A 26,521-nucleotide genomic window follows, 5' to 3' on the forward strand; every position below is an offset into this window, starting at 1 on the left:
TCGATTAAGGTAAGAGCATATTGCAAGACTACCCCTCGTTGCCTCTCGGTGCCCAAGGAGCTGCCGGCATCACCGGCTGCGGCTAGGCGCAGATCCATGAGTTATCGTCAGTAGGACAAGCGGCACGCTGCAAGTGTTACGAGCGATCGGCGAGGTGAATCTCGAGAGCAATTTTGTTGTGCATCACCCGACATTGATGTGTCACTTGCTCACAGCAATATCACTCTTTGTCTCCTGCAGATTTTAGACATGGACTTCACAGTTGCGTTTGCTTTGCTGACGAGCCATTAGGCCGGCACAGATAAGATACGCAGTCACATCATCCGCGCAGACGCGACCACTATCACCTCTGCCTCGGCGCACAGGCGCACAACACAACAATGGACCGCCGCGAGATTCAAGCGAAAGGCGCGCAGCTACAAAAAGCCGTCGCTGCAAAAGAACCCTCCTCCAATATCATCGCGATCCTCAATGACCTCAAGACCGGCATCAAGCCCACAGAAGAACTGCTACGCGCAACACTAATAGGCAAGATTGTCAACAAAGTCAAGGGCATTCAAGGCATCGACCCCAGTGTTTCACAACTCGCCTCCGAAATCATTCACCGCTGGCGTACGACCGTCAACGAACAAAAAGTCGCATCCGGCACATCAACCCCCGCCAACGGCGCAAAGGTCAACGGCAACGCTTCCGCACCCTCAAGCAAGCCGTCCACCCCAACACCGAAAGCCGCATCCCCACCTAGTGGCATCGACCCTGCCAAACGTACTTGGAAACTCGACAAAGTAGATATGGAAGTTTTGCCCGACAAGGCGCGCAACAACTGCATCGGTCTGCTCTACGATGGCCTCGTGCAAAACACCACCTTTCCTGCCGCCGACGTCCTCGCCAAAGCCACAGCCATTGAGAATGCCGTCTTCGAACTTCCTGGCGCCGACAAATCCTCCACCTCACAAACCTACAAGGTCAAGATCCGTAGCCTGTATCAGAACTTGCGCAACAAATCGAATCCAGGCCTAAGAATATCCGTGATGCGCGGTAAAGCTCCATTCACGCCATACGAATTGGTGCGCCTGGATGCCGACAAACTGAAGAGCGCAGAGCAGCAGGAGGAGGACCAGCGGCTGGCCAAGGAGAACATGGCGAACGCCATGGTGGCGCAGGAGGAGCGTAGTGTCAGCACGAGTCTCGAGTGTGGCAAATGTCACGAGAAGAAAGTCAGCTATACGCAGGCGCAGACTAGAAGTGCTGATGTAAGTCCCCATCTTCATAACGGCTGGGCTATATTGAAATGCTAATACAAACGACAGGAACCGATGACGACGTTCTGCGAGTGCTTGAATTGCGGCAATCGCTGGAAGTTTTCCTAGCTGGACTTGCCGCTGTTGGACCCCTTGTCTGAGAGAGGGACGCGCGAAGCCATCTTCTTGCGACATTCGGGAAATTAAGTTCAAAGTGCCGGCCATCATTACGCTTAATACCACGTGGCGGCTACAACGAGTCCATACGCTCCGTTAGAAGGATTGGCATTTGGCAGCCAGCGAGCAAACTGCGAGCCAGGGTAGCCGCATCATTGCAAACTCAGACTACTGTTCCAACCCTTACGACATCATCCAGAGAATGCGAGCCACGAGCGATCGCGATGCAGGACGGGGCGATATGCTACAGCGATCTGTGCATCCTATTCGAACCTAGTGGCTGCCGCGAGAGAAGCCGAAAAGGTAGATATCATGTTCGGCAGTGTACTGAGATGATGGATGGTTAGCGGATGAGTTCCAGTGTGCTCGCAGGAATCAGTCTCGAGGCGATAACAGAGCTGGAGCTTACATAACGCATCAGGGAGCTGTAGCCTGCCATGACATGATCGCCCACGTTGGGACGGAGAACGCTTGGTCCTTGGTTTTGATGTACCATGCTCGTTTTTTCCCTACTACGCTATTGTAGTCGAGACTGCTTTCTTGAACGTAGGTACTTAGGCCGGGGTTGTACCATGAGTACTGGTTGAGGGGGTGCGGTCGAGTAATCGGTACACCTTCAGGATGTTCGAGTCTTTGTCATTGCCTTGAAAGGTGTTGCCAGTCCCGTCAAAACACAACACAAAGCTAGCTCTGTCTGATTAGCTGAGGGCCTGCTGATCAGCCATGGCAGCCCACCGTTGGAGGAAGTGGCCTTGGAATGTCGGCAGAGCCGGGAGTGGGTTTAGTGGATAGCGATAGCAGCATTCGCTGGCATTGAAAAGTATTTGTTGTTAACGAGCGACGTTCGACCGCGATGAAAAGGTTGATTCTAGGATAGATGTGAGAGCCATATGCGGCTTACTGGGGTTGAGTTGAGCACTTGCGATTGCTCCTACCTGGAAGACCTGCACTTCCGCCGTCGTCCCTTCAACACGTCGCAAGGCATGCGGTCGATCGACGTCGGGCGTCAGATACGGACGACCAAAGAGTCGGGTACGATTAGTCCTGTTGCTGTCAGTTACGAAGGTCACCGATGTCATTATTTACGGGAATAGGTCGCCGCGCAAGAAGCAGCTGAGTGACAGCTATCTCCTAATCATGAGGTGGAAGGTCCTCCACAGTTCACGGAAGCGGGAACGGTACAGAATCAATGCCTTTTCTCTCCGATCGAGATCAATCATGTTCAACTAAAGCCTCTGCAGCGCAGGCAGTGAATCCTTGGCAGACGCGTTCCTTTACGCGACTTCCATTTAACCCTTTTCGGCGCGCGTCATGAAGATGAACTCGATTCTACCATCGCATTCGTATTTTCCCATCTCCCAAAACCTCGATCCTCCCCCACTGACGCAGACTGCCAATCACGACTGGTGCTAGGACTCTCCCAAGTATGGCTCGTGGTGCACCTGCTGCGGAACCCTCGGACTTCGAGAAGCAGCGTTTAGCCAACATCGCGGAGCGCGACGCCCTCCTCCAGAAACTCACGCAAGAAGCCCGAGCGGCAGGCTCTTTTCCGCCTCCCGCTTCCGTCAACGGCAATGCGAACCAGAAGAAGCGACCCGCGAAACCAAAAGGCCCGCCCGCCAAAAAGGTGAAGAAGGAGGACATCGAGCCCAGGCGTGTTAGCTCTAGATTGAAGGGCATTCAGGCTGATAGCGAGGTGCAGCGGGCGAAAGAGGAGAAAGAATATGAGGAGCGTAGGATAGTGGAGCAAAAGAAGCGCGAGCGGCAGACCGACGAGGTCTGGTTCGAAGGCAGCTTGCTTATTGGGACCGACACATTGCTCAAGGGCGTGGCGAGGCCGGGTGAGAGAACTTTCGATGCAGACGATGTCAAGGAGACTAGCGACAAGGATGTCGCAAAGATGAGGGAAAATATGGGCGCGTTGAAGTTGTGGGGCGAGTGGGATCCCAACCGCATCAAGCTGACGCCCGAAAGAATATACAGTATGGCTCTGCATCCAATGGCTAGTAAACCAGTGGTGTTTGCGGGTGACAAGCTGGGTAACCTAGGCATTATTGATGCAGGCCAGAAGAATGGCACTGGAAGCGACACCGTGAAGAAAGAAATCAAGAATGAGGAAGAAGAGGAAGAGGATGAAGACCCCGACCCAGTGATCAGTGTCATCAAGCCTCATACGAGGACGATCTCGGCAATGTATACGCACCCGAGCAAACCTCAAAATCTATTCACAGCAAGCTATGACAGCTCAATACGGTCCGTAGACCTGCAGAAAAGTGTGGCTGTGGAAATATATGGGCCTGAAGCCAAAGATACAGACGACCCAATCAGTGGGGTTGACATGGCTACAACAGATCCGAATGTGGTGTACTTCACGACCCTAAATGGTGGATTCGGCCAGTACGACACACGCACCAAGGCGAAGGATGCAAAGACGTGGCAGTTGAGCGAGAAGAAGATTGGAGGATTCACACTGCACCCACTGGCACCGCACTTCGTCGCAACGGCATCTTTGGACCGGACGATGAAATTATGGGACCTGCGGAAGATGGAGAAGGGCATTCCGGTGCTGGTGGGTGAGCACGAGAGCAGATTGAGCGTCTCCCACGCAGCTTTCAACTCTGCTGGGCAGGTGGCGACGAGTAGCTACGACGATACGATCAAGATCCACAGCTTTGGTCTCGGGAGGCAGTCGAAGAAGGGCAACGCTGCATTGGAAAGCATGACCACGTGGAAAGCAGGGCATCAAATCGGTGAGGATGTCATGAAGCCTGAAGTCGTAGTCAGGCATAACAATCAGACTGGTGAGTTTGTACTTTATATCAGGCGAAAGACAGCTGCTAACATGGCTCAGGGCGTTGGGTCACAATCCTGCGACCTCAATGGCAGCGAAGCCCTAAGAATGGACTTCAAAAGCTGGTGATTGGAAATATGAACCGCTTCGTCGACGTTTACGCTGCAGACGGCACGCAGCTGGCACAATTGGGTGATGATTTGGGCGAGAACCGGATCACAGCCGTGCCAGCTGTTGCAGTCTTCCACGAATCTCAGGATTGGATTGCAGCAGGGACCGCAAGCGGCAAGTTGTGTCTTTGGATGTAGATCATAGCCGGCTTCAACTGCACTGGCGCCTGACATTTACCAAGGCATCAGGCGACGACTTCGCTCTGCATATAATTGGCTGCTTCGACATGCATGAACCCAATGCCAGTGTAGCTGCATGGCCGCCACAAATACGAGGCTGGGCCTACAACGACATATATAAACCCTGCCAACCTCCTGTTCTGTCCAGCATCCAGTCTCGTCCTCCAGAGATAATACCAGCGACTCTACCGAGAGAGATCACCGACTGGCCCTTGTCTCCGATGACATGACTCAGACAGCGATGCGTCGAAACCCCGCTACTTCCACGCCCCAATGACATGACATGTAAGGTCATGGGGTACTGACAGTCTCTATGACTGGGCCGCTGTTGGCTCGAAAGCGACGGTCGAATCGTTGATCCGCCTACACAGCTTTCTCGCAGCCACCCTTTTTCCAATCGGTTCAGCCGCCGCCATCGCCGGTCCGTTGATGTGTATCAACGGACCATACGGTCAGCAAACATTATTCTGACCAAAGCACCACTCAAGATGTCCATGCCTCTCATACTTCTCCTCTTCACTTTGGAGTTCCTCATGGACAACGTGCAAGGCAAAGAGGTCCTCGACGCTATGATGACGTCTATGTAGACCATCCAGATGCGTCAACGAAGTTTTCAGAGGTTCGAAGGATCTCGTCCAAACTTCATAGGATTGCTGGAGTCAAGCGTACTCTTGGTTGGCGATGTGGATAGCTTGCTCGAAGCTGCACCTCCAGAGCGAATGACGGCAGAGAAACCTATGCCCGGAGCCAAATTGGATGAAGATCTTCGATCCACCGCAGCCCTCGGGTGCTACATCCTCGTGCGCTTCATGTCTTCCTTCTTATTGCCCTGGATGTCAATTACAGAGGCGGATACGTACCGTCAGGATGCTTTTGATGGTCGAGCAGCTCTCAGATTTGTACACTACCAGCGCGGACAAGTTAGTGGTGCTGCTGGCTTCGATAAGGCCTGAAAAAGAGCGAGCAAGTTGGGCACGTCATCACGAGATGGATGTGTGGGAATGGTTCACTTGATGAATCCCCATGCGAATTGCTGCCCGAAGGGGTCATGCTCGACCGACCAGGGCGCCTCATGCTATTTCGCTGAGCCTTGTAATGGCCGCCAGATATGGCTGCACCTCGTTGCCCAATATCTCACATTCCACCGACACTTTTCCGTTCTGTCGGCTTTCTCATATCTCGTTCGACTCCTGGACCTCCATCCAGTGCCTCCTGTCCCATATCGAAAGAACATCGCAGCTAGTGGTCGCCTTTCAACGCGGCCTGTGGTAGCAGCATCTAGTCAACGCCGGCGCCTGACCCATAACCCTGAAAATCGAATGCCCAATCCATATCGCCCACCCCTCCGACCTCGTCCTCTGGCTCGACTGCCTTACCCTTCGCCTTATCCACATTCGCCATTTCGCCATGCTCATCAACGTCTTGAGCATTCCCACGCGTGGACTCCTGCTCGCCGGCTCCAACACCCTCTCCACCCTCCTCCACCTCTCCACTCCGCTCTGTCTCGTCCTCGGCAACTCCATACACCCGCTCCTTTTGCTCCTTCACAATGCGATTCGCCACCACACCAATGCAGTAACTGCAGTAAGCACGCCCCTGGACATCCGGCCGGATCGTCTCCGCCGAGGGCATGAAAGGCAATATACAAAGATTGCAGACTAGATAGCGGGGAGGCGATGAGTGTGTCTCTGGCTGCGGTGGGGGCTGCTCCTGCTCGGTCGGTGGAAAGAGAAAGCGTCGGGGACTGGGTGGGGATCTGCCGTGAGGAGAGGAGGGCTGTGCCGCAGGCGTGACTGTTGGTGGTGGCGAGGGGCCAGTGGTGGCTGGTCGACGGCTGTAAGGAGCGTATCGGGTGGGAGAACGGCTACTCGGCCCGGCGAACGACTGAAGCGGCATGCTAGTCGGGCAGCTGGTGGGTTGCAGATGGCTGTGCGGAGTTGCCACGATGGCAGGAGGGGCAGCATTCATGAAACTGCGGACTTTTCTCGCGTTCGTTGGGCTGGTGAAGAAGTCAAGATTGCGGCGTTGAGGGGAGGTCGAGAGTCTGTCTTGTTGCTGCTGCACTGGCTGTTTGTCTGCCATGTCAGTGTCGAAGCCGAAGTTGATGTAGTCGGTGCCTGGCAGGGTCATGATTGAGAGTGGTGATGGCCGGGAGGGAGTGGTATTGTTGGCATGGTTGCGGCCTGCGAGAGCGGAGTTGTGGCTAAAGTTGCTTGGTGAAGAGAATGATCGATTCTGACCAGGTCGTACTTGTCTGGATGCCGTCGGAGTCTGCTGCGTTTGTCGACTTCCTTGGTCCTGTGGGCTGTTGTGTCGAGGCGGGTTGTTTGACATGATGACCAGTATGTGGGGGTTTCCGTTAGTCTTCGACCAACGGAGGTAGTTCCGACCACTGTGTATTCAAGCGATGCACAATCCTGTGTATTTGTATCGGAATGAATCAGATGCATGCACAAGAGAGCCACAGTGGATATTAGCTGGTAGACAATAGAAGTCAAGGAACATGAGTTCACACGGGAGGGGTTTGTGCGAGACGCGTTTGCGAGCTGCACGGCGACAGGCAGGCCCTCCCGCCTGCCTGTGTGGTAGAAGTGACATCTTCCATGCCTTCGTGGCACGCACCAAGACTTAGGGTGGAACAGTGGCAGTAGCCCTTTGTCACCTGTTAGGGAAGGCAGTTTCAGTGCCTTGTGATCACAGTAGTGACAGCATGGTCGTTTAGCCTTGATATAGCCCTGCGGAAGAAATCAACTGCCTCCGCGATTCAATTCAGATTGAGGTGAGCTTGCTGTGACAAGACTATTGACGACATTAGGTCTTCATAGGATGCTTTGCATACTTCCAGATCGAGTTGGGAAATGACCCCGAGGAGACCGGTGGATATCTATACAACGTCGAATGGCATCACGTTTCCATGCCACCCCGCCGCAAGGTCTCGAAAGATGCACGTTCCGTAGGATCCTGATTCTCAATGAAGACAATCCTGACCCATGGTCTCGCAGTAAGACAACCATAGAAGGTGCAGTCTCCAGAGGTTGCTGCTATAGCACACAGGCCAGGTAATGAGCTTTGTACACATGACTGTAGACTACTTGCCACGCGGTCGACCATCACATTAGTCGAGCCACAGCAGACCAGCCGGATAGCAAAAAGCATGCAGTGACCCATCAAATTTGCTATACACCGTCTTGGTTTCCATCAGTATAGCAAGGCTGCGACTCCTGAAAGGTGGGGTAGTGTACCGGACAAGCGGGGTGAATAGTTCGCCAAGCCCAACGCAAGCGATGTCGACCCGATTGCTCACTCATCAGTCTAAGTCGCCCTCTTCACGAGCTGTGAAATACATGCAGCCGGATCACGCTCTAGGTGGTCCTCAGGTGTAACTGATATACGCGAGGCTACCATGTTCGGCAACAATAAGTGCAAGGTCGCCATTGTAGGTGCAGGTGGGCGCCTCGGCAAGCACATTTTAAGCGCTTTACTGTCCCCCGAGTTCAGGAGCAGTTATGCGGACGTCGTGGTTCTACGGCGCTCCGGCACGGAGAGTGCTGTCATCCCGAACGCCACAGTCCGAACATTCGAGCAAGACACAATCGGTGATTGTATCCACGATGTTGACGTCCTCATCAGTGCAGTGGGGCCAACGGGTCACGCCTTCAAGGACAGTCTGGTCAATGCCATGGCCAAGTCTTCGGTCAGACTCTACATTCCGTCAGAGTTTGGTGTCGATCACACTGTTCATGACTTCCCGCATGCCGAGTGGGATCACAAGAAGCTGCATTTCGACCTGACCCAGAAGTTCATTCCCAACGTCCAGGTGCTACGGATCTATGTCGGCTTGTTCTTGGAGGAGAGTATTGGTCCATGGTTCGGATTTCATACCGCAGCGGACAAGTATGATTGCATCGGGTCTGCCGACACACCTGTCTCGTATACCTCACTTGACGATGCGGGTAAGGTCGTCGCTCAAGTTGCTCGGATGCAGATGTTGCCAATCCTAGAGCAGATACATATCGGCGGAGACACAAAGTCTACCCGAGAGACTGCGCATATAATGCAAGAGGCTGGTGCTGGGAAGGTGAAAATCAACGAGCTCGATCTGGAAAAGTGGAAGAAGGCCACGATTGAGGAGGGCACCGCCGACCCATCGAAGTACCTACGGTTCCTCATGGGTGAAGGCAGGATAAATCACACTCAAGAAGGTCTTGGAAATGACAATGAGATCGTCAATCCTGGTCAGACTCTCTGGAAATGGAAAACAATGATGGATTACGCTCAGGAGACAAAGGGCAAACCGTGGGCAGAATTCAAGTGGGATGAGTCTGTTGTAAGCTGAAACTCTACGACAATGGATAAAAATACTTTGTTAGCCCTCAAAGCTGTTCGCTCTTCGATGTCTACTGTCTCAGCCACAGGAGGTTCAAGGTAGAGGGGTGGTAGTATAGATGACAGGCACAGCCTTGGACAGTCCCGCAAGGCTATATGCCAAGACCAAGGCACGGCTTCCTTGGCGTAACTTGACCTCTGTTGAATCTTTTGATCCCTACCAAGTGACTACAATGTCATCCTAGTTACGGAAAACCTCGTCTTTCAGCAATCGTCGTAACCTGTACCAACAGCAGCTGCAGAGTCGGAGTCCACATATTGCGGTGGGCTTCAAGCTCGTTTCTGGACTGGCTGGAAATCCGGAAGCGGCCAAGATGGGCCAGAAGAGGCGTCTCGCAGAGTATGAGAGCGATCTCCCGGACCAGTCAAGGCTCAACGTCAGCCCACAGCCTGCCACAACCTCAGCAGAACAGTCACCATTCCGCTTCAACCTCTCCAAACAGACTCCACATGCTCACCATGATCTCGCAAACGGCAATTCGAGAGACGGAGCCGATGACAATCATGGTTGGCAGGTAGCGGAATCATCGAAGAAGAAAAAGAAGAAAAAGCAAAAGGTGGAAGCTGACTCGCTGCCATTCCTCCGCTTCGACCCCGAACGACAAGGAGCGCCTGTGCGGATCAAAGATCTTCAAGGTCTCGTGCTTTACACTCTAGCCGATGGCGTTGCTCCCAATTGGGTCGCGGTCAAAGATGCAAAGAGTATCAAGCAGGCTCTGGTTCTCATGGTCCCAGGGATGGATAAGGCAATGCTTGAGAGTGCTGTGGCTAAGCTATCCGCGCCTGACGCAGAGCGCGATGGTGCCGACGGAGTTGACACGCCGGCGGATTCTATGACACCAACCGCCGAGGAAATTATCGCACAGATGACTCGCGGAGCACTACCAAGCACTCGAACGACGGAGCCACTTGCCGACTACATCATTCGCATCAAAGCACCTGGTGATCCAAAGACTGGCCGCATGCACTCTCCGCTTCAGACAATGCTCATTTCACCAGAAGATAAGAAGGAGAAGAGCAATAGCCACGGTAGACACGCCGCAGATGTTTTTCAGCCAGTCCAGACGCCACTAGTGACGTTCATCCACTCTGCGGAGGAGCTATGCGAGGCTGATTATCCTGTGCATCCTGCAATATTCACCAATGACGTTGATGCAGCAATGGAGAAGACGAGACGCGAGGAAACTAGGCAGTCACATAGTGGCGGCTGGGTCGATACCCCTGTGACACATTCAACACCGCAGCCCGCATCCAAAGACACCGTAGACGCCGTTACGCAGGGCCTTGACGTGTACGCCCTAGACTGCGAAATGGTCATGACCGATGACGACAAATACTCCCTGGCCCGCATCTCCGTGGTCGACTGGCACGGCAAAGTAATCATGGACGAGCTCGTGCTGCCCGACCTACCGATCAAGAACTACTTCACTCAATTCTCCGGTATTACGGAAGAAAAGCTCAAAGGCGTAACGACAAGACTCTCGGATATACAGAAGAGCTTATCGGAGTTGTTTGGCCCATCCGTGGTGCTCATCGGCCACTCCCTCGAAAGCGACTTCAACGCTCTGAAGATGACGCACCCCTTCGTCATCGACACTTCCATGGTCTATCCACACCCTCGCGGCCTACCTCTTCGATCCTCGCTCAAGTTCCTCACGAACAAGTACCTCAAGCGCGAGATCCAGAAGGGTGGCGCGAACGGCCATGATTCGGTCGAGGACGCCCGCGCCGTGCTGGACCTGGTCAGACTGAAGTGCGAGAAGGGCCCAACATACGGGACCTTGGATATGAACGGCGAGAGTATCTTCTCGCGATTGGATCGATCGGCAAAAAAGACAGCGATTGTCGAATACGGAACGCCGGACCGCGGATTTGGACGGCACGCTTCGGTCAAAGTGGGATGTAAGAACGACGATGAGGTTGCAGACGCAATCATCGAGGTCATGAAACCCAAGTCTCCGGCAACGGAAGGCGCAGCATTCACATGGGGCCGCTTCCGCGACATGGAGGCAATTCGTGGCTGGAACTCGTCCAAGCACTCCTCCACATCCGACAAGTCAGGCCACAGATCTACCAACAGCGAAGCCGGCACAGACGCCACCGCCCACCATGAGCGCAAGGTTCAAGCCGCGGAACAGCAGACGGTGGACCGCCTCGTACGGGTCTACGAAGCGCTCGACCCCTCGACGCTCGTCATCGTCTATCCCGGCCCCGGCGACATGCGCGAGGTGTTAAGGCTGCAGGAGCTGCAGCGGCAGTTCAAGCGCGAGTTCAAGGTCAAGAAGTGGGATGAGTTGAGCGTGCGCTGGACGGACGACGAGGAGCAGGCGCTGAGGAAGGCGTTCAATGAGGCTAGGGCGGGATGGGCGCTCGTGTGTGTCAAGTGAGAGTAAATTTACGGTGAAGTCAATCAGCTGTAGAAACAGGCTGAGACTCTTGCTTGAAGCGAGGCAGATCGGACGCGGACGAATTGAAAGACATGCGCATGAGATAATTCAGACACGGCCTTGCTCTTCTTCGACACTGGTGTGTCTACTCAATCAGCAGGAACGCAAAGTGCTCAACAATATCGATCTGTCTGCTCAGGCGTTCTCGGGAACAGATATCATAACCGTCAAGCAGTCCATGCCGTATCTGGGAAACTGTAGTGTAGACATCGGTACAATTATTGGACCGGTTCCCACCTTCCCAAGCGATGGAAGCATGGCGTGATTACCCACTCCTACTGGATCATGTTGGACAGTCGACATTCCGAGCCTTGCAGCTCCAGTCACTAATGCTATCGGCTTGTCTTCCAACCGCAAAAGCGCATAGAAGCAATGATTACACACCGACACGATATACGAGCGTCTTTGCTTCTCCTTTGAGGGGAGGGAATATTGTTTGTTCTTGGCGCGATCCCGCCATACTACAGTATTTAGCTGCTCGAAGGACCGAGTACGCGCGCTCGGAAGATCTCGCCCTCCGATCCGGTCCATGTCCCATTTGCCCACCCGACTACCACTGCTATCAATAAATGTCGCTACGGACGATACGCGAAGCTTGATCCACGTGTCGTGCGGTAACCGGGACAAAGTGGGCGGAGCTCCATGGCTCTCCCGTATCCACAGGAATTCTCTGAGAGCGCCGTGTTCCACCTCGCGGGCTAATATCGCTCCGTCGGCAATGGGAGGCCCATTAGTCAACGACAGAGGCCGCCATGTCACGATAATGGGTAGAAATGTAGAGCGCTAGTAATGGACCGTATACGTCGGCTTTGATCGAGTGTTGCCCTGTGAGGCATTGAGGTCCGTGATAAATAAAACGTGGTTTGCGGGCCAGCTCTGAGACTCCTGTAGAATTTTCGATCGCAGCTGCTAGTATCACACCACTGGGCAACGTAGAAACTTTTCCCCCTTGCCAGGACTAGAGGAAGATTAGCACGAGGGCAGGCGGACATCATGACCGTCGCTGACAACCTCGAGAAAGCTGACGCGGACGTCCCTTCTCAACTCTCAGACGCCCAACCGGGCATGACCTCCTCCAACATGTCCATCTCTTCAGACAACCCGGATGAGAATGCCGCTCCTCCACCCCCCTGGAAACCTACCCTCCGCCTGGTTCTCGCCTTCGCCTCCCTGGCAGTGCTCACTTTGATGGTGGCGCTAGACGGAACGTCACTGAGCGTAGCCCTGCCCACCATCGCCGAGAAGCTGCAGGGCACCGCGCTCGAGGCCTTCTGGGCCGGCACTTCATTCCTGCTCGCGAGCACCGTATTCCAACCCACGTTCGCGTCTCTCAGCCACATCTTCGGGCGAATGCCAGTCATCATTGTCAGTGTCACGCTGTTCCTGGCCGGGGTGCTGATGGCCGCGCTGGCTGATAATTTCACACTCTTGCTGGTTGGGCGCACCATTCAGGGTGTTGGGGGCGGCGCCATTATTGCCTTGACTGAGATCATCGTCACAGACCTAGTGCCGATGCGGTTTCGTGGGCAGTGGATGGGCATTTTGGGAGCGATGTGGGCGCTGGGATCGGTGTCCGGGCCAGTCGTAGGAGGTGCTTTTGCGCAGGTCGATGCATGGCGCTGGATATTCTGGCTCAATCTGCCGTTCATGTGAGTTTCCCCGGAGGACGACTGTATACATCTCGCGACACCCTCTGCTTGCTTTCACCGTTTTGAGTCCATTTCGACGCAAGGGTGCTGATGTGTCTTTCTCAGTGGTATCAGTTATGTGATGGTCGTACTGTTCTTGCGGCTGAACATCGTACCGGAATCCATCGTTGCCAAACTGCGCCGTGTTGACTGGATCGGATCTTTTCTATTCGTCGCGAGCACAACATCGTTCCTCATTCCACTCACCTGGGGCGGGATCATGTACTCGTGGTCGCATTGGCGTACACTGATACCGCTGATCGTGGGAGCAGTCGGGCTGATGGCTTTCGCCGTCTACGAAAAGTACTGTGCAGTAGAGCCGATGATCAGGTTGTCGGTGTTCCGGAATCGGACAGCCATTCTGGGATACTTCGGGACATTTTTGCACGGCATTATCGTATGGACGATGCTCTACTACCAGCCGCTGTATTATCTGGCAGTCAAGGAGTACTCACCTGTTATTAGTGGGGTGGCTTTGTTCCCGGCAACCTTCACGGTTGCGCCCATGTCGGTGCTTGCTGGAATCCTCATCACTAAGACAGGATCTTACCGACAGATTATCTGGATTGGCTGGGTCGTGTCAACATTGGGCATGGGACTAACCATCCTTCTGGAAGTCGACACAAGCATTCCAGCATGGATCTTCATCAATATTGTGCCTGGGATCGGCTTCGGGCTCTTGTTCCCCGCTCTCCAGTTTCAGGTGCAGGCAGCATCGACAAATGAAGATATGGGGTTCGCGGTAGGCCTGTTTGTCTTCTTCCGAACATTTGGCCAAGCCATCGGGGTGGCTATTGGCGGCGGAATCTTTCAGAATACCATGATCCGCAAGCTGGAAGCGTTTCCTCGTTATGCGGCACAGGCGCCGGAGCTCGCCAAGGACGCAGCCGCGTTGGTTCAAGTCATTCGGGCAACGCCAACTGGCACTGATAAGCTGGACCTACAGATGGCATACACGCAGAGTATCCGAGTGGTGTATATCGTGCTAACAGCATTCTGCGCAGTCGGGTTGGCCTGCAGTCTTGTCATCAAGGCCTACGATATTGATATCCCTCTGGATACTCAGCACGCCCTAGTCGAGAAGCGTGTAAAAATATCCAATGCCGAGGGTCAAGAGGCTCGAGCAGGTGTGAAAAGCTAGAATGAGTGCAGTAATGTTAGACATGGAATCATTACAATGGCAGGATCGTCAGTCGCGACGTTGAAACGTGGACACGCTGTGTCGAGTGACCTGACTACGGGGATGATCGGCAGGTCTGGAAGTGGCCGTTGCGGAGACATTGTGCCAGTCTTGCATGATCGTCGATTTAGTGTGCAGGCTTTTGTATTCTGGGCAGTTCATCGGCCGCTGCGTCAGTGGCGCCCCGTCAGGCACCTGCAGCGATCGGCTCTTTCATGTTGTTCTCATCGTTGGATGCTCAAGGCATGCGTTCGGAGGCAGAAGAACGGTTCAGGAGGCAGTCATATGTTGATTCGCGACGCCAGTGCAGACGAAGCACTCAATGCGATGGGGAAATGGTGGGAAATGAGGAAAAGGCCATGGCGTGGGATACGAAGATCTCGATCTACCATACCAGGGGTTATGTGGGGGCCCTCGCGCTCAATCGTGGCCACCTTTTTAATGGGACCGCTGAGGCCCGGAGCAACCGCTCTTCAGGCATGGCTCCAGGTGAATGGCAGCGTCCAAACAAAAACTCAAACCCTCCCGAACAGAGCCCCAGCTGATCGCCTGTGTGAGATTACTCTTCCTTATTATCTGTTATCCCATCCGGCAACAACAAGAATGCTCTCTTACGCGTTCCTAGTAGATGCCATGATATTCCTACAACGATGCGCACAGTTCTCCGCATGCGAATAAGACTTCAATGGTCTCGCTACTCGTACCACGCTTCCCGGGCCTTAGCTACGTCACCCAGGCCCTTGTCCTCGTGTTGCGCTTCCCTCCCGCGCATTTCAAGATACGCCCTCCGCTACCATGACCTTGGGCGATAGCAGAACCTCCGAACTTGAAGATGAGGTACCTGAGCTGGTCTCGGGATCCCAGTATACTCTGGAGGAATATTCCTCGTTGAAGCGGTCGCTCAGCAGGATCAAAGATACCCCACAGCACATGTTGTCGCCAAACAACCAATTCTCCGAACAGCACAAGCGGAGTACGAGTAGAAGCAGTTCGATCGATCCCAACGAGAAGCTGTACATGAATATTCCACGCCTTCCCATGGCTTCCGAAATCGCATTGGCCTCGCTGCTATATTTGCCGACACCACTATTGGTTTTATCATCGCTGAAGACCATCGTACTGGCCAATGAGGCTATGGGCAGGTTGCTCGGCTTGCGTCAACCTGAAAGTAATGTTGAAGATGTTGGTGAGTCGGTCAACGATATCTTAAAAGGCCAGACACTTTCGCAGATTGGCATCGACATGCTGTCTGATGGCGTTCCAGTGTGGGTTAGTTGGGAGAAATTTCTCGATAATTTGACTGGTGGACTCGCAGAGGACGGCGACGGGAGTGTTCTGGCTAGAGTCCGCAGTGGGGAGACGACACCACAAGCCAATGGCGACGTGACTACCATTCCGGTAGCAGAAATGCCTATGCGAGGTCGCTCGCCGTTGCGGGAAAAGGCCACTGTACACGACACAGTTGTTGATGTGCTCGTGTCCTCTCAGCGATTCCGTCGCGGACAAACCTCTACTAAGGCACAGGGCTCTGGCGCACAATCGACATGCCGCATGATAATCTCAATTTGGATGCTCGAAGATCAGCGCTTCTACACTCTCACCTTCACGAGCCCTTCAGTACATGGCACTGGGAGCAGGCAGTCACATTCACACGTCGTACCTCGCGCCAAGTCTAGTCAATCGACGCGGTCTTCACAGTCGTCACAGTCGCAAACTCCCACTTCCTCTACAGCAAGCAGCGTGGTGCAGTCACCTTCGGAAGGCACCGGCCCGAGCAGCACCATGTCGACATTCTTGCCTAGCGGCGCCCCCGCTAGGTGCGCTTCGCCTGCCACCTTCACTGACTTCCAGAAAGTTACTCGCATGAAGGATGCCATGCTGACAGCTATGAATATCCCCGTACTGGCCATGTGGAAAGACGAGAGCGTAGTGTTCCCAAACCCTGCTGCCCGGCGCTTGCTTGCCGTCAATGCAGATCCAACGTCCGATGATAGCTATGATTTCATGTCTCGCTTTCAACCCTGGACAGCCGACTTTTCAAGGCAGCTGGAAGACGCCGAGAACCCGATCGTGTCTCTATGCAGGACACAACAGGCGTTCGGTCGCTGGCAGATTGGTCTTATCAATGATAAGACTGGCAAGAAGTCGATTTACGATGTTTCGGGCCATCCAGTGTTCGATGAGAAAACCAACGAATTTTTCGCAGGCCTCATCGCCTTCAAGGATGTCACAGAATACACCGATAAAATTGCTCTACAAAACGCTGAGAACGACGACCAGTTCGCTTTGATCTGTGACATGATGCCTCAGATGCTGTGGACCACACGTCCCGATGGATTCCATGACTATTTCTCCCAAAGGTGGTACGATTATACGGGTTTGACGCCCCAGAATTCTCTCGGGTTAGGATGGAAATTACCTTTCCACGACGACGACATTCCCGAAGCAGTAAAGAAATGGCAGCACTCTCTGAAAACAGGTGATACCTACAGCGTGGAGTATCGATGCCGACGGCACGATGGTGAATGGCGCTGGATGCTTGGGCGAGCAATGCCTCTTCGTGACAGTAAGACTGGCGAGATCCTGAAATGGTTTGGAACGTGTACCGATATACAAGACATTGTGGACGCTCGCAACGCTGGTGCCAGAATCCGGCAACAGCTACTCGATGTCTTGCATCATTCGCACATGAACATGTGGACCGTGGACCGTAAGCTTCGGCTGGCATTCTTCGAGGGGGGGCCATTCGAAGGCCTCGACCCTGATGAGAACAAGACGGAAATACTAGGGAAGTCCATCAAAGAGGTGCTCATAGACCACGGCAACGGTGCTCAGACTGACCTTGTCGAGAACTTACTGACATCCATTGGAAGAATCCTGGATGGCACATCTGAGCTGGAACTACGAGAGATTCACAACAACGGACGATGGTTTCGTTCCAAATTGGTACCGCTACGCGGACGTCGAGGGCGTCATGGCATCATTGACGAGGCTTATGTCGAAGGTGTGATTGGGATCACCACCGAGGTAACCTCGATGCGACAAAAGGAGCAAGAAAACATCAAGCTGCTGGCGAATGAGGCGGCTGCGAAGGAATCAAGCAAGATGAAATCCCAGTTTTTGGCTAACATGAGTCACGAAATCCGTACACCAATTGCTGGAGTGCTTGGAATGTCAGAACTGCTGCTAGATACCACACTCGACGACGAGCAACACGAGTTTGCACAGAATATTCAAAGTTCGGCAAATTCTCTGCTCACAGTCATCAACGATATCTTGGATTTTTCCAAGATTGAGTCGGGCCGACTGGATGTGGAAGAAGTACAGTTCTCTCTATCTACAGTCCTGAAGGATGTGGCGAAGATGCTTTCCTATGCAGCGCGTCGGAAGTCTCTTGAGTTTGGCAGCGACTTCAATCTCGGCAAGGAAGACCTTGTTCTTCTCGGCGATCCAGGCCGAATCCGCCAGATACTTACCAATCTGCTCACCAACAGTATCAAATTTACTTCTGGTGGTTATGTCAGGATGGGCGCGAAAGTGCTGTCCGAGACGCACGACGCGGTCACCGTTCAATTTACGGTTGAAGATAGTGGTGTCGGTATTGAGGAGGAGGTCAAGAAACGTCTGTTCAAGCCTTTTAGTCAAGCCGATTCAAGCACCGCAAGACGCTTTGGCGGTACGGGACTTGGCTTGACGATCAGCAAAAATTTGGTCGATTTAATGAAGGGCGACATCGAATTGATCTCGAAACTAGGCGTTGGTACTGTCGCGAAATTCCAAATCCCACTCAAGAAAACGGAATATGTCGCTGGCGGAAAGCCATCGACACCTCTTGTGGAAGTAACATCCTTCCCTGATCGTCTTCAGTCTGATTTATCATTGTCTGTTGATAACTCTTCAACGACTGATGGTAGAACGCCAAAGAGATCGAGTCCACCAGTCCAGTCACCCCGGAGCTCCATCAGTGTCAAGGCCCAGCGCGCATCTCTACCGCCGGGGCGGACCCCGGTAGACTCTCCTAACGTCGAAGCTCGTAGAGAAAGCATTCATATCTTGGTGGTGGAAGATAACCCGGTCAATCAGCAGATTGCGATTCGATTCATTCGAAGCCTCAACTTCCGGGTATCAGCTGTCTGGAACGGTCGAGAAGCACTCGAGTATATGCTCAAGGCAACCAGCCCCGATCGCAGTCCAGAAGAAGCTGTTGAATATCCGGTCCCTTCGTTGATTCTCATGGATGTACAAATGCCTATTCTGGATGGGTATCACGCTACTCACCTGCTCCGACATCATCATCCTTACGCATCGATTGAAGCTATCAAACGCGTCCCGATCGTTGCAATGACAGCTTCTGCGATTAGAGGAGACAGAGAGCGATGCGAGAAGGCCGGCATGGATGACTACATGGCGAAACCAGTCAAACGAATCATGCTCGAGAAGATGATCTTGAAATGGATCGCCAAACAGGATAGCTTCAGGCGAGCATCAATTCCTCCTTCTGACAACGACAAGCTCGGCTTGAGCCGATCAGGGACGGACCATTCATCAAACTGTCCAGATCACGATTCCATCGCGGCTGAATTTCTGAACGCTCGGGCGGCTGCAATGGCAGCCCTAACTTCTGCTGCTGGTCGGCAGGTTCCCATACACGAGGCAGGGCAGCCTAGTCCAACGTTGACCAAGGCTCGCCGGCTCAGCAAATCAACGGGTCTTATGGTCCAGGACATGGCTGAGGTTGACACAGAAGGTGAGCGAGTCTTAAGGCGAGAAGAAGCTGAGGACAAGGCACGGAGTCTACGTGACGCCAAGCTCATTTCAGCCACCGACGATGAGCACGGGACAGCTCCCAATCACAATTACAGCCACGAAATAGCAGGCAACCTGACAATGATGGGCAGTTCCATGCCGGTCAGCTACCCTACGCAGGGCGATAGTGACTCTGAGGATGGGGTCATGGCACTGACACAGGAGAACGTGGAGAAATTCAACAGTGTGAGTGAAGGCACTGCTTCTATTCAGCCGATTGATGCAACCCCAGCGGACATACCCGGTCCGCCGCCCGGTCTGGAGCCATTGGCGAGCGTTGCGACGCCCGCTTCACTTCCTGTTCGGACCGCCGAGTGCATCTCGATGAGTCCGAAAAAGCAACGAATTGATGTCGGTGGTTTGAAGCCAGGAGATAGATCCAAAAGTGACTGGAGTACTAGCACTGCCAAACCGAGAGGGCGGCGCAGGAGCTCGGAAAAGTAATTGTTTCTGAGCATCTCAAGCCACTTTGGAGGGATACTAATGCTTACGAGTACCATGAGACCTATGCCTGGCATCGGAAAACAGGATGGTCGTGGCGAATATTTCTTGGAATTGGGCCCGCGGCTAATACTGGAGCTTCCTAAGTGTATAGAACGCATAGCGATGATCAACAAGATCACCGTGAACTACAAATCAAGTTCCTTTTAGCAAGATAGATTGCAAGGCTGAGAAGGCGCATGTCAAGGCTGAACGCGTGGAGCAGGGGTAATGTCTTGGCATCATTTTGGAGACGCAACCTGGCGACTTCCATCCCGCAGCCATTCGACTGCGAAGCTGTTGTCGCCGTCCTTGCGTTTCAATTCATTAGCGACGACCATATTTTTCGTCTAGCCTTCTTCCGCGGCCCTGAGGAACTCTTGCTAGACCGGCCAACATGGCCGCATCCTCCGAAACACCGCTGGAGCCTTTCTTGCGCGGCACCACCAGCAAGAATACTAGGGGTCTCCTCCGTGTCATCATTCTATGTACTATAGCTGCCGCCGCTGTGTCGGCACGATTGTTCAGTGTAATTCGTACGTGCTGGAAATTCCGGCTGCAGAATCAGACTAACACGTCGCAGGTTTCGAGAGTATTATCCACGAATGTCAGACCATCCCACCTGCGTCCCTCTACGGTGCACTGTTCTAACGAGTACTGCAGTCGACCCGTGGTTTAATTTCAGAGCAACAAAATACCTAGTCAAGCATGGCTTCTACTCGTTCTGGGACTGGTTCGACGACCGAACGTGGCACCCACTTGGAAGAGTCACTGGCGGAACACTATACCCTGGCTTGATGGTCACCTCCGGCGTGATCTACCATGTTCTCCGCCTGTTGTCCTTGCCGGTCGACATCCGGAACATCTGTGTGTTGCTTGCGCCCGCGTTCTCCGGCTTGACAGCCCTGGCCATGTACCTGCTCACGTCCGAGATGTCAACGTCACCGTCGGCGGGCCTACTGGCTGCGGCGTTCATGGGCATTGCGCCTGGCTACATCTCGAGATCCGTGGCCGGTAGCTACGATAATGAGGCTATCGCCATCTTCCTGCTGGTGTTCACTTTCTACCTTTGGATCAAAGCTGTCAAGGTTGGCTCCGTTATGTGGGGAGCTTTGGCAGCACTGTTCTACGGCTACATGGTGTCCGCATGGGGTGGTTACGTTTTCATCACCAATCTCATTCCGCTTCATGTCTTCGTCTTGATCCTTATGGGCCGCTACAGCAGTCGAGTGTACATCGCGTACTCGACATGGTACGCTCTTGGTACACTAGCCAGCATGCAGGTCCCCTTTGTCGGCTTCCTCCCTATCCGCAGCAGTGATCACATGGCCGCTCTAGGGATCTTTGGTTTGTTGCAACTTGTCGGTTTCTTCGATTTCCTGCGCAACCAGCTTCCAGGCAAGCAGTTCCAGACGCTTCTGGTGGCTCTCGGTGGTACCATCTTCGCCGTGATGTTCCTTGGATTGATCGGTCTTACCGTTTCTGGTGTCATTGCACCCTGGTCCGGCCGCTTCTACTCCCTCTGGGATACCGGCTACGCCAAGATTCACATTCCCATCATCGCTTCCGTCTCCGAGCACCAGCCTACCGCCTGGCCTGCTTTCTTCTTCGACCTAAACCTCCTCATTTGGCTCTTCCCGGCTGGCGTCTACATGTGCTTCCGCAATCTCCGCGATGAGCATGTCTTTGTGGTCATCTACGCCGTTCTGGCATCCTATTTCGCAGGTGTTATGGTGCGCTTGATGCTGACATTGACGCCCATAGTCTGCTGCTCCGCGGCTCTGGCTCTCTCCCACGTTCTCGACACATTTTTGACGGTCAAATCCCCGCCTGAACCCTTCGACACCAATGGCAGTGCCAAACCACCTTCCGCTACTCCGTCATTCCCGGCCTCACTCAATCTCGGGAAATCTGTACGGCAGCCAGTCGTTGGCATCTACAGCTTGGTATCCAAGTCCACCATCACCTCACTCGTCACTGGATTCCTGGTTCTCTTTGTGGCACATTGCACCTGGGTGACCTCCAACGCCTACTCGTCGCCCTCGGTTGTTTTGGCTTCCCGCCTGCCAGACGGTAGTCAACACATCATCGATGATTACCGTGAAGCATACTACTGGCTGCGCCAGAACACGCCCCAGGACGCCAAGATTATGAGCTGGTGGGATTACGGCTACCAGATTGGTGGCATGGCAGACCGCCCTACACTCGTCGACAATAATACCTGGAACAACACCCATATCGCCACCGTTGGCAAGGCCATGAGCAGCCGCGAAGAAGTCTCGTACCCAATTCTTCGTCAACACGACGTAGACTACGTGCTCGTTGTGTTTGGTGGTTTGTTGGGCTACTCTGGCGATGACATCAACAAATTCTTGTGGATGGTCCGCATCGCTGAAGGTATCTGGCCTGAGGAGGTCAAGGAGCGCAGCTTCTTCACAGAACGAGGCGAATACAGAGTAGACGAGGGCGCCACTGCGACTATGAAGAACTCCCTGATGTAAGATCACCTCCGTGCTATCTAGATGCATTCCTATCATTTCCTCGGATGCTAACACCAACCCAGGTACAAAATGTCTTATCATAACTTCGCCCAGCTCTTCCCACCTGGGCAAGCACAGGATCGCGTACGCGGCGCGAAGATTCCTTCCGCCAACACGGAGCTCAATACGCTCGAGGAAGCTTTCACATCAGAACAGTGGATCATCCGTATCTACAAGGTAAAGGACTTGGACAATGTTGGCCGCGACCACGCCAGCGCGGCAGCATTTGAGAAAGGCCACAAGAAGAAAGGCCGCAAGGGCGCGAAGCGAGGTGCGAGAGTTCTGCGCGAGGAATGATAGGTGGAGGGTCACAGAACTGCCCGAGCGGGGCAGATGTATATGATACGGGCCACTTGCGTGCAGGAAGATGGGCAGGGTATCGACTAACGCATATCCTCTCATCAGATGTCACGCTACTTGCCAGCTATGGACGGAATAGACAAAAATCCGAGCAATGTCTTCAAGGCACATCGTCCTTCTTGTTCACTCTGGCACTCTCACACTCTCAATCACTCTCATCTTACCGCTGTCGCTGTTATCATATCTCGACACCGGGGTCGACAAAATTGGCGGGAAGGCTCCTGGGTTGACTACTAGAAGCGCACAGTAAAGACTCGACAAGTTTCACCAGCGGGCTCCCTGGACATATACAGCAGATCACTTTTGGTAGTGTGATGAAATTAACTGGCGCCCTCCTCGGAACCCGCGTCACAGGCTGTTGGGTGGTAGCCTGCTGTGAGTTCCAGGAGCCTTTCCGTCAATTTTGGTCGACCGCCTGGGGCTCGCTCGCTCTCGTGGCACTCCTGTGATATCTCCAACACATCTCTTTGCACTCGACAGAGCCAACGTCATCTTCGTGGTGCATCTCTACAAGCTTGCCATCCAACACAAGAAGTCGATCCATTCCTTGGCTGCAGCTTCAGCGACCCGATGCCCAATCTGCGAATGCCAGACCCATCGGCCGCTGGATTGAGAATGGGGCACGAATGTAGATGCAAAGTCAGGCTGGAAATCTGGACACAGATAGATCAATGTGCCCAAAGGCGAAATCTGAATGAGCGCTTTGGTTCTCTTTTATATACGGGAGTGCACCTCCTTCACCCCTTGCTGCCCCATCTGTCCAAGGCCTGCGCCGACAATCTGCGTTCATGAGACAAATGTCTTTTTTTTATCCCCATCATAGCCTTGTCACCGAACTCAGCGAGGTCGATACATCAAGCTTGACAATGCAAACACGCCCAAATTTGATTTCGCTCCAAACGCCAATTTCAATCACTCCGACATCAATATCTCAAGTCGTTCAGCGAAGTGTCACGTCGTGCCCCTTCCCGCTTCGATTCATAGTTTTTAGCGTGTAGCAGGCGGAGAAGGACTATTCTCCGAGCTATCGAGGTCACCCAGCTTTTCCTTCTCGTAATCGGTGTTGTTCGACGAACCATGATGCGTCCGCTTGAAGTAGGTTGTCGCATCGGTGTGGAAGTCGTCATCGAAGACATCGGCCTCGTCGAGACGACCGTTCTTCTCATCGTACTTTTGTTGCATCTTGAGCTCCCACTCGCCACGCATCTCTTCCAGCTTCTGTTTGTAATCGAGTTCCGCATCGTACGGCTTGTGGACGCCTCGGAATCGTTCCCACAGGGACACGTGCCTGGGGTGGATGGCGACACCGTGGTACTCCTTCTCGCGGCCGGCGCGGATGAAGGCCCAGCGACGTTCCTGTTCCTTGAGATCGAGCCCCGTGGTGTCGGGCATGAAGACGACGGTGAGGATGACGCCGGCAAGACCGAACCAGGGTACGACGTAGAACTTTGTTTGTGTGTCGATGTAGTTGTAGAGCACCGCGGCGGTCAGGGCGCCGAGCTTACCGACAGCGGCGGAAAAGCCGTGGGCAGTGGCGCGCACTGCTGTCGGGTACACCTCGGCGGCTACAAGGAAGGTGACGGAGTTCGGACCAAATTGGTTGAAGAAGGACGACAGGAAATACATGGCCTGGAAGGAATGGATGTGCGCGGGCTCGGTGTAGTACTTGAAGTTGAAGCCTGGAACCACAAAGAGGATGAAGCACATCAAGAACCCAATCGTTTGCATATGCTTGCGTCCGTACATCTTGTTGTCGATGAGGAAGCTCGCAAGCTAGAAGAAGTCAGCAAGGATTCAACGGAGCAGAATTCGAGCATGAGACAAATGGGGTATGTCTCGGCTAGGATGGCAAGTCGGTGTCTTCTCTAGGAGGGGGCTGCAGAGGAACTTACATAGTACCTATTTTTGTTAGTAAACTTTGCATGAGAAGGGGAATAGTTGAGTGAAAAATGGGACGACTCACCCGCAAAGAGATACGCCAACGTTGATCAGGTTGTATAGCCAACCTGGCATGATCGATTTGTTGTCGGGGCTGATGACTTTTATGAATTCACTCTGTTGCACAGGCCGATTAGTCTGAGTCGGCATGGAGAAGGGGACTTATCCTGGCATAGTATTACTTATCGCAGGATACTCACTATCACACTCACGTTAGCAAGCTATACCTTAGGAATGGCAGGCGAAAGAATAGCGGCACCTGGAGACATGTCTCGATGCAAAACTTTAACTCAAGTCTGGTGAAGCATACCTTGAAACAGCTTGTTGCCGTAGAAAAAGACGTCGTTCATGTACCAGGTACCAGCCGTGGCAAGGAGGCGGCCGCCGAAATGGTTGAGCGTAATGCGAAGTGCGGCTGAGTCGTAACCTGTCACGCTCGACTTCTTCTTGGCCGCCTGTAGCTGCTTGCTGGCAGCTCTCATCTTGTAGGTACGGTAGTACACCTAGACATTGGAAACAAGGAATCAGTATTGATACTCGATACCAGGGGGATGATGGGGTCAGACTCACAAGCCATAATGTTCCAATCTATAGGCGTTGGAGAACCTGAATCAGTTACCATTCTCCAAAAAGGGGGGGAATCAGGCCAAGGAGATCAGAGTGTAGTGACAGTCCAAGAAGGAAGTGCACCGAAAGGAGGCTTTCCCTTGAGATGTCACACATCTCTCGAACGCAAGTCGACCAATGCAAAGCCACTGGGACTGGAGAAACTCACTGCCGGCAAAGCAAAAGAGATGCGGTAGGTCCATTGAACCGCAAGCTTCGAGTATGGTGGGTTCCCGCTGCCATGGTGGAAGATAAGCAGCAGCAGGATGAGAAGAACCTGGTTGAAGAACTGGCCCCAGCCCTGCATGAGGAAGGCACTGGTGACCTTGCGTCCACGATGAAGACGATCTTCTCTGGTCGAAATCTTTCCGGAGCCGACGGCATTCTCCATACCGGACGTGGCGGTCATGGGATACTCCCTAAAGATATGTCAACTTTATGTCTTGGCAATAACGGGAGAGAAGTCCTCTCACCCTCCGACGCCAACTCCGTAAAAGAACAGTGACCAAACGTAGCAGATGACCCAACCATTCTCAGTCACACCCCAGGCGGCTGTAAGCATGATGAGGCCGATAAACATAATCGTGGCATCCTGGATCAAGCCCCATCGGCGACCAATCCAGTCGCCGATGATACCGACCAAGATCTGGCCAACAATAATACCGCAGATTTCGAGGTATTCGACAGCGGCGATCCAAGTGGGGTTGCACGTCGTTTCAGAGTTCCAGCAGTCTGGGAAGCCCTTCTGGAAGAGAGGCTTGAGATTACCGATCGAGAACAACACGTAACCTTCAAGACCAAGACCGGCTCCGGGCAAGACCATATTTCTGAAGTAGAAGCCGACGGGAGAAAGCGGATCGGCCTTGAACATTGACCAGAAAGAGCCGAATTCGCGCTTGGCTTCCACCGAGTTCACACTTTGAACGAACTTGAAACGGCGAAACCATGGCAGATCAGCCCAGTAGACACCATTGGTGTCGTACGAGTCGTCGGGCTTGAGCAGCGAGTTGAAAATCTCCTTTTCATTGTGGCTCATGCCAAAGTCGGGAGCGACGAGTGAGGGATGGTGACCACTGACATCGGGACCATGGGGAGCCGCTGGCCCCCACGTGATGGGATCCTGTGTATCGGCCATCTGGCGTCGGGCTGACCAAGGCTTGAGGCAAAAGGGCCAAGAAAGGCTTAGGAGTGCTTGCCCAGTTGCTTGGTTGCAAAAGAAGGGGAATCAAGCTCAGAAGCGATCTGGGCAAAGCACGCTGGGCGTATTTAAGTTGCTCTATCGTTCGCCAGTCTGGCGGGAAACGCGGCAAGTGGTAGATAGAGCGTCAGCGTCGACAGGGGTAGATTGAATCAAGCAGAATCGTGCTTGTAGCCACGAGGTTGAGGCGGTGTCGTGATTGGACGTTGCAACGTCCTCTCAGTTAACCCACGGCACGAAAGCAGGGCCTTAGAAGGCAGTGACCACCGTATAGCTGAGGTAAGGATGAGGGTTCAATGCGTCAATGGCATCAGATACAATAGGAATTCACAA

At 53.4% G+C, this 26,521-nt stretch overlaps 9 protein-coding genes across 9 annotated transcripts; 7 read left to right on the top strand and 2 right to left on the bottom strand.

Moving 5' to 3' along the window:
- Positions 1-380: 380 nt before the first annotated feature.
- On the top strand, positions 381-1,370 carry HMPREF1541_08003 (transcription elongation factor S-II; the record flags this gene model as incomplete). Its single annotated transcript, XM_008722325.1, has 2 exons — positions 381-1,253; positions 1,311-1,370. 2 exons carry the CDS (start codon positions 381-383, stop codon positions 1,368-1,370), a joined length of 933 nt encoding a protein of 310 aa, XP_008720547.1.
- A 1,474-nt stretch (positions 1,371-2,844) lies between these two features.
- HMPREF1541_08004 (uncharacterized protein) lies at positions 2,845-4,517 on the top strand (the record flags this gene model as incomplete). Its single annotated transcript, XM_008722326.1, has 2 exons — positions 2,845-4,219; positions 4,270-4,517. The coding sequence occupies 2 exons, from the start codon at positions 2,845-2,847 to the stop codon at positions 4,515-4,517; spliced, it is 1,623 nt and encodes a 540-aa protein (XP_008720548.1).
- A 1,320-nt stretch (positions 4,518-5,837) lies between these two features.
- Positions 5,838-6,689, bottom strand: HMPREF1541_08005 (uncharacterized protein; the record flags this gene model as incomplete). The annotated part of the gene is made up of 1 exon (XM_008722327.1): positions 5,838-6,689. The coding sequence occupies one exon, from the start codon at positions 6,687-6,689 to the stop codon at positions 5,838-5,840; it is 852 nt and encodes a 283-aa protein (XP_008720549.1).
- Positions 6,690-7,962: 1,273 nt separating this feature from the next.
- Positions 7,963-8,895, top strand: HMPREF1541_08006 (uncharacterized protein; the record flags this gene model as incomplete). The annotated part of the gene is made up of 1 exon (XM_008722328.1): positions 7,963-8,895. One exon carries the CDS (start codon positions 7,963-7,965, stop codon positions 8,893-8,895), a length of 933 nt encoding a protein of 310 aa, XP_008720550.1.
- Positions 8,896-9,259: 364 nt separating this feature from the next.
- Positions 9,260-11,332, top strand: HMPREF1541_08007 (uncharacterized protein; the record flags this gene model as incomplete). Its single annotated transcript, XM_008722329.1, has 1 exon — positions 9,260-11,332. One exon carries the CDS (start codon positions 9,260-9,262, stop codon positions 11,330-11,332), a length of 2,073 nt encoding a protein of 690 aa, XP_008720551.1.
- Positions 11,333-12,385: 1,053 nt separating this feature from the next.
- Positions 12,386-14,221, top strand: HMPREF1541_08008 (uncharacterized protein; the record flags this gene model as incomplete). Its single annotated transcript, XM_008722330.1, has 2 exons — positions 12,386-13,041; positions 13,147-14,221. 2 exons carry the CDS (start codon positions 12,386-12,388, stop codon positions 14,219-14,221), a joined length of 1,731 nt encoding a protein of 576 aa, XP_008720552.1.
- An 834-nt stretch (positions 14,222-15,055) lies between these two features.
- HMPREF1541_08009 (uncharacterized protein) lies at positions 15,056-19,510 on the top strand (the record flags this gene model as incomplete). Its single annotated transcript, XM_008722331.1, has 1 exon — positions 15,056-19,510. The coding sequence occupies one exon, from the start codon at positions 15,056-15,058 to the stop codon at positions 19,508-19,510; it is 4,455 nt and encodes a 1,484-aa protein (XP_008720553.1).
- Positions 19,511-19,943: 433 nt separating this feature from the next.
- On the top strand, positions 19,944-22,383 carry HMPREF1541_08010 (uncharacterized protein; the record flags this gene model as incomplete). The annotated part of the gene is made up of 4 exons (XM_008722332.1): positions 19,944-20,082; positions 20,130-20,153; positions 20,210-22,043; positions 22,110-22,383. 4 exons carry the CDS (start codon positions 19,944-19,946, stop codon positions 22,381-22,383), a joined length of 2,271 nt encoding a protein of 756 aa, XP_008720554.1.
- A 1,050-nt stretch (positions 22,384-23,433) lies between these two features.
- Positions 23,434-26,125, bottom strand: HMPREF1541_08011 (uncharacterized protein; the record flags this gene model as incomplete). The annotated part of the gene is made up of 7 exons (XM_008722333.1): positions 23,434-24,219; positions 24,339-24,345; positions 24,410-24,545; positions 24,695-24,887; positions 24,955-24,972; positions 25,160-25,409; positions 25,464-26,125. 7 exons carry the CDS (start codon positions 26,123-26,125, stop codon positions 23,434-23,436), a joined length of 2,052 nt encoding a protein of 683 aa, XP_008720555.1.
- Between the last annotated feature and the right edge of the window lie 396 nt (positions 26,126-26,521).

Source organism: Cyphellophora europaea (assembly GCF_000365145.1).
Source record: "Cyphellophora europaea CBS 101466 unplaced genomic scaffold supercont1.8, whole genome shotgun sequence".
Classification (NCBI taxonomy): domain Eukaryota; kingdom Fungi; phylum Ascomycota; class Eurotiomycetes; order Chaetothyriales; family Cyphellophoraceae; genus Cyphellophora; species Cyphellophora europaea.